General features: G+C 36.7%; 1 protein-coding gene across 5 annotated transcripts in view; it reads right to left on the reverse strand.

The window, feature by feature from the left end:
* pde3a (phosphodiesterase 3A, cGMP-inhibited) overlaps window positions 1-12,653 on the reverse strand; it is a 521,929-nt gene that overhangs the window by 103,257 nt on the left and 406,019 nt on the right. For all 5 annotated transcript variants that reach the window (XM_073066138.1, XM_073066136.1, XM_073066135.1 and 2 more), the window contains one exon: window positions 5,064-5,318. In XM_073066138.1, coding sequence (XP_072922239.1) covers window positions 5,064-5,318 — 255 coding nt within the window. The remainder of the gene's footprint in view (window positions 1-5,063; window positions 5,319-12,653) is intronic.

Below are 12,653 nucleotides of genomic sequence, written 5' to 3' on the forward strand. Positions count from 1 at the left end.
ACCCCAAATTATTTCGGAGGATCAAACCAGTTTCATTAAGAATTGTTATTCTTTTTTTAATGTTAGGAGGTTATTGAATATTGTGTATACTCCTTCACATAATATTTCAGAATGTGTTATTTCATTAGATGCAGAGAAAATATTTGATAGAGTTGAATGGCCATACTTATTTAATGTGTTGGAGAAGTTTAATTTTAGTCCGACATTCATTTCCTGGATTAAATTGATTTATCATACCCCAGTAGCCTTGGTGTTTACTAATAATCAAAGATCTCCCTTTTTTCGTTTATTTCGGGGCACTAGACAAGGCTATCCTCTTAGTCCATTATTATTTGATATTGTTTTAGAACCCTTGGCAATTGCTATCAGAGAATCACAGGATATTCTTGGTATTAATCGTGGGACAGATATTCATAAGGTATCTTTGTATGCAGATGATTTATTATTATTTATTTCTAATCCTGAGAAATCCATTCCTGGAGTTTTATCATTGTTGGCTCAATTTAGTGGGTTTTCTGGGTATAAGTTAAATCTTAATAAGAGTGAATTGTTTCCTTTAAATAGACAGGTCCCAATTTATGGAAACTTACCTTTTAAATTAGTTAATGATTCTTTTATTTACTTAGGGATTAAAATCACAAAAAACCATAAAGACTTATTTAAGGTTAATTTTGTACCCTTAATTGATCAGATTAAATGCTTGTTTACTAAGTGGTCACCATTATCTTTATCTCTGATAGGTCGGATCAACATTATTAAGATGGTTATTTTACCCAAGTTCTTATATATTTTTCAAGTGGTACCAATTTTTATTCCGAAATCCTTTTTTACTAATGTTGATTCAAAAATTTCCTCATATATTTGGCAGAATAAAAATCCTAGGTTAGGTAAAATATACTTACAGAAGGCAAAGAAGGAAGGTGGATTAGCATTGCCTAATTTTAGATTTTATTATTGGGCAGTTAATATCAGATATTTGATATGTTGGTTGAAAGATTGGGATGGATCTTCTAGCCCTCATTGGGTGAGCTTGGAGATTAAATCGGTACCAGGTTTTGTACTGGGTTCTATTTTGGGGACTTCTCTCCCTTTTGCTCTTTCTAAATTGCCGAAACGAATTGACAACCCGATAGTTAAACATACTTTACGTATATGGTTTCAATTTCGGAAATCTTTTGGGTTGACTCAGTTTGTTTTAAATATTCCTATTGTATCCAATTGTTTTTTCCACCCTTCAATTATAGACCAAGCTTATTTGGCTTGGAAGACTAAAAGATTACTACGATTTTCTGATCTATTTTTGGATAATTGCTTTATGTCTTTTGAGCAACTATCTAATAAATATAATTTGCCTAGATTTCATTTTTTTAGATATTTACAGATTAGGAATTTTTTAAATACTGTACTTCCTACTTTTCCAAACTTTGTGTCTTCAGGCATTTTGGAGAATTTGTTTGAATTAAACCCCTTTCAGAAAGGGCTTATATCAAAACTTTATAATATAATTATGAAGATACGTTCAGAGCCCCTTTATAAGACAAAAAATGATTGGGAAAGAGAGCTCAACCTTATTATTCCTAATGAGAAATGGGATAAAATTCTTCAATTAGTTAATACATCATCTATATGTGCTAAACATTCTTTAATACAGTTTAAGGCTGTACACAGGGCTCATATGTCCAAGGATAAATTGGCACATTTTTATTCCTATATAAATCCTATTTGTGATTGATGTCAATCTGAAATAGCGTCTTTAACTCATATGTTCTGGTCGTGTCCGCTTTTGAAAAAATATTGGAAAGATATTTTCGATATTATCTCTGCGATATTGAACATTGATTTACAACCCAATCCTATTACCGCAATTTTTGGTTTACCAATGATGGACTCACTTCATTTATCTTCTTCCGCTTGTCGAATGATTGCATTTCTTACACTAATGGCTAGAAGATCTATTTTGTTGAATTGGAAGGAAATTAATCCTCCTACTGTATTTCATTGGTTTTCTCAAACTATGTTATGTTTAAATTTAGAAAAAATTAGAAGTGGTGTATTTGACACTTCTACTAAATTTGAAAAGATATGGAGACCATTTATTCAATATTTTCATATGATGTAATCGGACCCTGTTCCAGGCCTATTTGATTTTCCAGTTTTGATTTCATATATGTCAAGAGGATCGGAGTTGATGACACTGATGATTTTGTATTTTTGTGAGATATTATAAACAGCCCTTTTTTTCTTTCTCTTTTATTTTTTCTTTTTCTTTCTTTTTTTTCTTCTATTAGTTATTAGATTTTTAGATTAGTTTTTTTTGCATAATGATTTTTTTCTTTTTTCCTTTTTCTTATTTCTTTTTATTTTCTATTATGATACACCTTGGTTTGCTTTGTCTGTTTGTATATTGTATCATTTACGATATGGGAATACTCATTTATACTGTAATCATTGCTTTTGTAATCTTTTATAGTTAGTTGAAATATGTACATTTGTAATCCCATTATCTATGTACCAATTTTATTTTGTTATTATTAATAATGATAATAAAAAGATGGAAAAAGAAAAAGAGTCTCTGCAGGCCACTTGGGCAAAAAAAAAGGTGAAGAACTGCCTCTCATTTCTGTGCTGAGTAGGGTTGAGAGAGTGATACATGATACCATGATATATACCATGATACACCTGATAAATAGTTGGAATAGATGGAATACAAAGACTTTGAGGTGTCAGCTTGTGCCTCATTCTCCAGAAGATATCTAATCTCTAACCATAATATTTATATGGCTTCTCTATTTAAGTTTCTGATCAATATGGCAACCAGTGTGTATCTGATAGGAAACTCTCTTCCTGGAGAAAGTGATTATCTGGCACTTGTGTGGCATGGATGTACTGTAATTTGCCAGCTGCAAGGACTGTGGTGAAATTCTTGTTGTACATAGCCCAAACAGCTTCATTATCCAGGGGGGAGTGAATAGGAATGAACACAAATAATCAGCAGTCATCTCCCACCTCTGTTGGACAGCCATAGACAAGTCACTTGAGGACACTGCCCAAAAGAGCTCATGCAGTGATGTCTTGTGGCTAACTAATTGGCATCTAAGGCTTTTGTGTTCAAAATGACTCCAGATTGTGGAGAGCGATCTACTGATTCTCACTGATGTCCAATTTTACCAAGAATTCTTGAGGCTACACATAATCAGATATTACCCTGATGTCACGGGGAAATTCCCTTTACCCTGCTTCAATACTTCAAATCATTGGTTCAAGTCTGAACAAACGATAGTAACAAGATGTGAGGAAGATGCAACAGAAGCTAGTATTGAATTGGCTGGAGATCTCCTGTCTGCTTGCCATCAAGCTCACCATTGGCAAGATGTAAGTTGATACCTATGATCGAAGTCTGATGGTCGATCAGAAGTAGAAGCCCAATGGCTGGATCCCAGAGAGTCTGTGGCTCTCTGCGAGTCCACTGGGGAAGTTGAAGGCCCAATATCTGCAAAACCACAAGTCTACTGGAGGGTGGACGTTGCCAATGGCCAATACTGGGGTTAGAGGATTATATATGTGCGTGGGAGGGAGGAACAGAGCTTGTTTTGCTCTTGTTGCTTTGCGTTTGGTATGTTCTATTTCCTTGTGCTCTATGTTGTTCTGCTGAACATTGTGGTGCTGGAATGTCTGCCAGCACGTGTGGTCTGCCCCAGCACATCATTGGGTGTTTTGGTTGTTAATGTAAATAACACATTTCAATGTAACGTGATTTAAAAAAAACACTTGAATGCGAATCTGAACCAGAAGCATTACACCCTGTGCAACCAGATAAACACTGAGTATCCAAGAAGCACAGACAGGAGGTGGGAAAAGAAGCTGAAGCAAAGAAAGGGAGAATGTAATGAACACACCCCCATCTGTCACAGTTGTAAACAACTTGAGCAATGCACACGAAACACTGGAGGAACTCAGCAGGTCAAGCAGGAATAAACAGTTGTGTTTCAAACCATAACCCTTCACCAGGACTGGAAAGGAAGGGGGTAAAAGCCAGAATAAGATGGTAGGAGGAAGGCAAGGAGCACCCTCTTTGATGTCATGGGCAAATAAATTTGTCTTTTCTCCTACAATTCAAGTATTGGTTCAAGTCTGAACAAACTCCTTATCCTTCCGTGAACAGTACAGTTGATTGTTCTAGTGATCCTATACAATGCAGAATGGTGGTGAAAGTCTGCCGATTTTCATGGAGTCATACGGTACGGAAACAAGCCGTTTGCCCCATTGAATCTGCACTAACCATTGAGTAACCATTTACACTAAATTTATACTAATCCCATTTTTTCTATGGATTGTCCTATATTCCCAACAATCACCTCCAGATTCTACCGTTCACCTACACATTCGAGGCAGCTTGCAGTGGCAAATTAACCCAGCAGTTTACATACCTTTGCACTGTGGGTAGATATCAAAGCACCAAGAGGAAAGCCATGGGGTCACAGAGAGAATGTGAAAACTCCCCTCAGACAGGTGGTAGAGGAGGCCACAACTATATCTCCTCCATTTCCTAACCACTTCCGCAATGAACGATTTTCTGATTTGTTAATACACGTCAGCAGATGCAGCACTGCTGGGTTTGAATTCTGGAACTCACCAACAGCACAGTAGCAACACCTTGATGAGACAGATTGCAATGGCTCAAAAGTGGCTCATCAAAGAGTAATTTGAGATAGACAACATGTGCTAATTTTGGCATCAATGCCCGATGCCAAAAAAAAAGTAGAAAAAATTATTAAAGTCTTGATGAAGGATTTGAGCCTAAATATCGACTGTTTATTCCTCTTCAAAGATGCTGCCTGACCTGTTAACTTCTTCCAGCATTTTGTGTGTTACTCTGGATTGGCAGCATCTGCAGAATTTCTTGTGTTTAAGTAGAAGAAAAGCTGTGCATTTGTGTAACGTATCTCCTGTGATTTTGAGGTTGTTGGAGGGATAAAAGCATAAATCGGACTGAAAATATAAAGAGGCTGCTAAGCAACCATAAAAAAACAATTAACAATGGAAGCGACCATTATTCATTGTACCTTTGGGATAGCAAGTTTCTCTCCTTGGCATTCTTCACCATCAGAACAAATGGAGGACTCGCTGAACGACACCAGTGGATTTATTCTTGGCTTGTGGATGGGCTGGAAGGTCAGCTGGGTGCTGAGCAGATTGCTGACAGCTCTCAAGGAGGTACTGACATTGGGAGGCAATGAAGGTTCAGCCAACAGGTCTGTAATTAGTCCATGAGCTTCACCCATCACAGCTATATCGACGGTGACACTAGTGCCTGAAGACTGAAAGAAAATAAAGAACTCTCAATGTGTTATTTCAACAATCATGGTCTGACAAGACACAGCAATTTTTATTCTTTATTCTGCACTTTAAACGTACATACTCTGGTTATAATTCAGATTATTTTTCCTTACTGTGGAACTTCAACCAGTCTGACAGACGCTTGTTGCAAAGTTAACTCCATAAATCACAATGAGTGTTCCCTGCCCTTTTGTGGTCAAGCTTTCTTTATTCCTCATTGATCCATAAATATTCAAGTGTATTCTAAGGTGAAGAAGTAGTGAAAATAATGATTCCATGTGGAACATTTTCACTGACTACCAATATTCCCTTTTAGCAAGGATACTACTTTTAATGTCAAGCATAATTTAAATTAACTAACACTCATTAACACACCTTGAATTTGCCATTTGCATTCTAATCCTAATTTTAAAGCCTTATAACTTTGTTACTTAGCATTAATATTCTATATGTGTTCAATGTGGATGTGACCCAGAAATGTTTAAAGATAATTGACCTGAAGCCGTAACTCTGTTTCTCTTTCAAGATGCTGTTTGGCCTGCTGATTATCTCCACCATATTCTGTTCTTATTTCAGATTTTAAGCATTTGCAGTTATATTTTATATTTGAAGATTCAAGATTGTTTATTGTTTCATAATACATCCATTTGTAACAAGGAATTGAGGAGGAATTTCTTTAGCCAGAGGGTAGTGAATATATGGAATTTACAGGTGACTGTGGCAACCACTCATATTTAAAGCGGAGGTTGGTAGGCTCTTGATTAGTCGGGGTGTCAAATGTTATGGGGAGAAGGCAGGCGAATGGGGTTGAGAGGGATAATAAATCAACCATGATGGAATGGCAGAGCTGACTCTATAAGTTGAATTGCTTAATTCTGCTCCTATATCTTATGGAGATACAAAACATCATTTTCCAATTAGGCATGCTGCATCCCTCCTGAGTCAGTAACAAATTCTTCAACTTTAGGTAACTTGCACTTTTTGTTCTGTCGGTATCAGGACTGAATATTTTGGCTTAATTTTTCTTTTCTGTAAGTATAGTCTGGGCTGTTAGACATGTCCCATACCCTTATTATTAGCAATACAGTACACAGACAGCGAAACATAATTTGATTCCAAATGATCTCCAAATTGTCATATTAAACAACATGGTCTCATCCTTCCATAGATATTTCCCTTGTTCTATCTATTCCCTCCATCACCACATCTGCAACTGAAAACTGACAAAGGGCCTGGAGTCATAAACCTGAATTATTTCCCTTTCCCATTTGCTTCTTGACTTTTGTCAGTGCATTTTTCCATTTTTATTACAATTTTAGTACTTAGCAAATCCTGCACAAATTAGAATTTGGTACCCTTGACAACTGCCTCATTGAAAATTATCTTCTTGTTTTTTCTATAGTATAGTATAGTAAATACTGTTGCTATGGAAGCATAATAAAGACATTAAAAATGAAGAAATCCAGTTTAGCATATGTATTAGTCTCAGAAAATGTCACTTTATGGTCTGCAGCAATAAGTGACATTGCGGTATCTCAGTCAACGGCATCTCAAAGATATTAAAAATGAATCAATAATTTATTTAGTTAGTTGATAGATTGCTGATTAACTTTGCTTACTGCAGTGCAAGTTCAGAACATTTTAAGCCTCTGACTGAATCTTCCATCAATTGAATCCATTAGCTGTGGCTTTGAGATCTGATTCATTGTGACAGGGTGAGCTGTTGAACGCTTTACACTGCTCTTTTATGTTATATTCTATGAGCTTCCCATTTGTGAGTTGGCTCCAGGGTTTAAAAGGTCAATGAGGATGTCAATAGTAAACCATCTTTGGTTGTCTTCATCGCAGATTAGGAATGGTGTATCTGATGGGTGCCTGGTTTGTCCCATTGCCTGAGATGAGCTTCTACCATGCTGTTTCTCATGAAGCCACAATGAGACGGGGCCAATGAATATCTCATCTATCAATCAATGGGAGACAAATCTATCAAAATAAACCATTGCAATCAGACTTCCCAAAATCAACTTAAAACACAAAATAAAACTCTCTTTCTTCAATGGTAGTTTATGTTGTAATGAAGGTAGACATAGCAATATGCATAATGTTCTTGATTGAAGATTTGATTGATTTCAAGCCAGTCAGGCCAACAAGCCAGCATTGTCAGTTGTATTTTTGCAATTGGTGATATTGTCAAATTGGGTGATCCAAGTAACATATGATTCATGAATTGATTCCCTAGCTCATTCTAAGAATTCATTCTCCCTTACAGAAGGGAAAAATCTGCTTTCAATGAGGCAGCAAACAGAATTCAATTTGCAAAGAGTTGACCTACCTAAAATTTTATGGTCTGCAGCAATAAGTGACATTGCAGTATCTCAGTAAATTGCTTCTACACAGAAGCCAGACAATAGAAGCTGGAGCCTTGTCCTGTCCCAGTTCTGGGAACTTCATATACTAATGTGAAAATTTTATTCTGGATGCTTCATCCAAAAAAAATCTTTGCAAGACTAAAGATGCAAATATATAAGAGTGTGTCATTTTTAATTAATGCATTTTTGTCATGTGTTAAAAAACATTTGAGGAATCAACCTTGGAAAGTCAGATATCGTTTTTCAAAACAAGAAAACAAATGAGAGACATGCATAAATCCTTCCTTGTTTTGTGTTACTGTGAACACACATGCTCACTCCAGGCCACAATGGCTACTCCACACTCACAGTGTACAACTTTCTATAAAAAGGTACTCTTTATAAAGCCTTAGCTGTAAAGAAGAGAAATTACTCAGGCTTAGGAGGCAAATTTCCGACCCTGTCATTAAAATTGAAGTAACTCTTCCTTTTGAAAATTGCACAGAGCTAGGTGCTGCTGCAAATTATAAAATCTTGTTATTTTGCTGCAAGTTTAAGCTGGTCAATGAATTTCAAATGGAACCCTGGTTTCATGTAAACATTTTTTTGCTAAGTGTAAAAAAGGTATGAGATTTCGCCCAAATTTGATTATAGGTAGCAACAGGTTTTCAATAGGAGATGTCTTGCAGTTTCCAAATTGCGCTGTTGATTGCCTATATATCTAAAACCACACAGTGCTTATACTTATTGGCTTGGATTCTCAATTATTTGTAACCAGTCAAAGCAATAGACAAGGAAAGGTAAGTAGACCCCACCACAGTGTTAAGTGGATGGTTTATGGAGATTTGATTGGCAAAATTAACATGGTCGTCTGCCTACTTGAAAAGAACTATTTTGGATCACAGTGTCCAAAATAAAAAAAGATCAGCTTTGAGTTTACAAGTTATTGCAAATTTTCCCTAATTTACAGAGTCTTTAATTCTACTGTTGCTTCCAAACTGTGGGAGTAGGATTGATGTGCAAAGATTCCAAAGTTACTTGCATCAAAGTCTCAGTTAACAGGCTCAGGAAAGGACTGAAGCTAATGGGCAGTATAGTATTATTTTCAAAAAGTTACAGATATTGACTATGACGAGGTCTGTAAGATTATTTCATGCGTACCATTTACTTGTGCTACTTTGAATCTTGAAAATTGACCCCATCTATTATTCACCTCTTATCTTTAGACTACAGACAATGGTGCTTGCCAATTTTGGATTTGCTTTTGGATTACAGGCAGTGATACCTGAAGACAGAAATCCATCTCATACCATAGAGTATACCAAACAATATTATTTCACTGTTTCATATTCCCATCCACCATTCTACTCCAATTCTCCACTATAGACGACTGATGTTTCTGATGACTTTTGACACAGATGTGAGCTCATAGGTTAAAAGGAATGATATTATTCCTCTGGATTTCCAACATCTGCATAATGGTATTGTGCTAATGGCATTTGCTTCCCTTATGTTACAGTGTTATGTTAAAGGCAGTGATGTTTCTGCCTTTGGATTGCAGGTAGGAATCTTGGATACTTTTGAATTATAGGAAGTATTGCTCACTTTCTTTGGTATTTGCATTGTCTGGTTTATAAACAGTGATGTTTGCAAACTCTGGATTATAGACAGCACACTCCAATAGCTGTGAAGTTTACTGCCACTGGAGTGCAGACCATACAATCTGCTGTGTGAACAATCAAGGGGAAAAGAGTAATCTAATTAGTGGCATTAAATCCACATACAAGGTAGTTGTCATGTGCAGTTTCAAAGAGCTGTAGGGCTATTGAAAAAAATTGACAACATCTTAAAAGTTAAAAGATCAACGATTTTATTTAGACCTCTCCTGCACTGCTGTGTAAATACTTTAAATCATCTTTTACACATGGAGGCATTAATGTATTTATGCACATTTTAGTCCACATTTGTACTTTAACTGCTAATTTTATATTTATATAATTCTTCACAATTTCCAAATATTGCTTCTTTTTGCTGCATGTCATGTGACACAACACAGCAAATTGCTAATATATGTAACAGCATATATGGTGAATGAAGTTGACCTTTCAACCTAAGGAAAATTTTGAAAAATAACCTGTGAGCTCTTCTTAACAACATTTTAATGTGAATTTAGCTAATTAAATGGGGTTATCTTTTGATTGATCTGGTAATTATTTCCTGAGTTAAGTTTACCACCTGCAGGAAGGGGATTGAACACTCGGTGGCAAAGAGTTAAAAAGAGACAATGTGAATGGTGTGTAAATACCGTACATATTTACATAAAGGACGCAAAAATGGGACCAATATCAGCTTTTACTTTCCTAACTTCCTCAATTCTGAGCAGTTGTATTCAGTACATCCAAGTCTTAACATGGAGTTGTCATGGAAACCAATGAAGGACATTACATTTCACATCATTATTTTTTAAAGTGTCGCTTTTGATTGTAAGATACACATTGGTGAGCAACACAATTTGGGAGTGACGTAAAGAACACTGCAGCAAAGCCTAATCAGATGTCAAAAGCCATTGATTTACTACTGCTTATATTATTAAGCAAAATAAAACATCATGACTAAACCCACATTCTGGGCAAGGTGAAGTAAAAAACTGAGAATTTTGAAAGCCATAGTACTGTACATTTCTTAGAAGGTAGAACAACACCTACCTGTTGTTAGAAACACATGAAGTCATCACAGTCGGGATCTAATGCTCCACAACAATAACCTATACTTGAATACCCACTTCTCTTCAGGTTTCACTGGTGTGTAAAACTGAAATTTTGTACCCAGTCACATCAAAGATGATTAGAACTTTATCCACATTTAAAGAGATGTTTTAAATGCAAAACTTAGTGTTAATGACTTTTAGAAATGGTATTCTGGAGCTTGTGGGCTGGCTGGTTAAAAGTTTTAGCTACGACTAAAAATGTGATAGGAACCAACATGGAGATAACAGCACTGAACCAGGCCCTTTGGGCCTCTGGTTTCATGCTGACCATCAATCATCCATCCTACTCATCCTACACTAGTCTGAATTTTTAATCTCTGCACTTTTCCATCAATTTCCTCCAAATCCTACCACTCACCTACACAATGAGAACAGTTGAACAATTAACCTACCAAACAGCATACTTTAAGAATTGACAGAAGGCTAGTAAACCTCAATGGTCATAAATGACAGAGGTTCTGAAAGAAACCTCATAATTAGGACAGGTAACGTTATGAAATAATTACTAAAATGAGGCCCAGTAGATTTTTCAGTGATTTCCTCCACATGCTCTGGTTTTCTCCCACGTGCCAGAGAAGTGTGGGGATTGGGAGGTTAACTGGACACTGTAAATTGCCCTGCGTGTGTTAATGAGTGGAAAAATCTGATGAGTTGACACAAATGCAGGGGAAATAAACTGGGAATAGGGACAATCAGTGTAAATGGTTATTTGATGTTTGATACAGACTCGGGTTGAAAGGTTTGCTTCCGTGCTGAATAACTAGCATGGGTGATGAGAGAATGAATCAGAAGTTAGACTACGAACAGCAACATTTGGGGTGAACTCAGAGGATCCAGGGTGTTTTGTAACCCCAAAACATAAAAATAATAGAAAAAAAAGTGGAGCTGGGAAATGTGTGTCTACTTCAACTTTATTTTAAATGAGGCATGCCCTTATGATGTGTTGGCGTAATGATGCATGACATTCACGTACTTTTACACATAACCCATAATGAATTATGTTAACAATTATAGCGCTTTGTAAGGTGTCACTGCTAATGTAATGGTTTCTCTGTAGCATTAATGTTTGGATTATGACCAGAGAAAACAGGGCCTTTGGAATGTATGTTAGCCAATGAGAGGCATGTTGTTCTTTCTTGTGGGTGTGGAAGCAGGGATTTTGTGGTCTTTTATCGGCAAGAGATGAAGAGGGAAGATGCAAATGGAAAGAGTTAGTAGACAGCTTGACAGAGTGGACTCGAAGCGAGGGTCCAAGGGTCAGTGATGTTTGGAGGAGGTCGATGGGGGTCGAATGGACGAATCTGTGAACTCCAACGTGCACTTTAGACTGGTTCATTAAAATAGGCCCTTTTTCTTTTTATTTTCTTTACTAACCCTACAGTCAGATTCAAATTTATAAAGTTCAATCACTAAATTGCATACGGTGTACTGTCTGATATTTTGTGGTTTGGATTTGTAATCAGAAAACATGTCATGCAGCATCTACACAAACGAGATTTCTCAGTTTGGCTGGGCCAGAGGCTGTCTTACCCTGGACAAACGTATGCTGGCCGAACCTCGGTTACACAACAAAGAATGCTTAATCAAGCAAGATATTTTCAGTATTATTCAACTAAAACTGAAATACTAAATACACATCACTACTTCCTACTTAGCTATAAACTCCAACTGATTATAGAATGCAACGCAATTTACATACATACACATACATATATGTATGTAAAAACACACACACACACATACATGCTATATAATACAACTACTATGTAGACATCCACAGCATAGTAAATTCTAAAATTGTCCCATTCAGGGCTAAAGATTTAATTGCTATGGAGGATTTCTTGCTCTTATGGGATATTGTCTTCCCTAGCAAGAAGGAATCACTCTGCTTGGCAGATGTAACCTGTGGCTATAAAAAGAATCTGAGATTCTGGGGTGCCCTCCATGACGGTTGTAGGAGTTGACACTGGGACTGCAGGAAGTAGTTCTGACAGCTCTGGACACCTTTCTTCTGGAAGGGTTGGCATCCCGAACAGTGCACGGCAAGCTGCTCAACCTGCTGATCTATCCCAGGATACCAGACAAAAATCTGAGCCAACACATTTATTTGACACGTCTTGATGACCAGCATGTAGCTCCTCCAACACTTAAACTCTCAGCTTGGATGGTACAACAACTCTTAATCTGCACTTAAGGCAACC

Source organism: Hemitrygon akajei, chromosome 14, assembly GCF_048418815.1.
Source record: "Hemitrygon akajei chromosome 14, sHemAka1.3, whole genome shotgun sequence".
Classification (NCBI taxonomy): Eukaryota; Metazoa; Chordata; class Chondrichthyes; order Myliobatiformes; family Dasyatidae; genus Hemitrygon; species Hemitrygon akajei.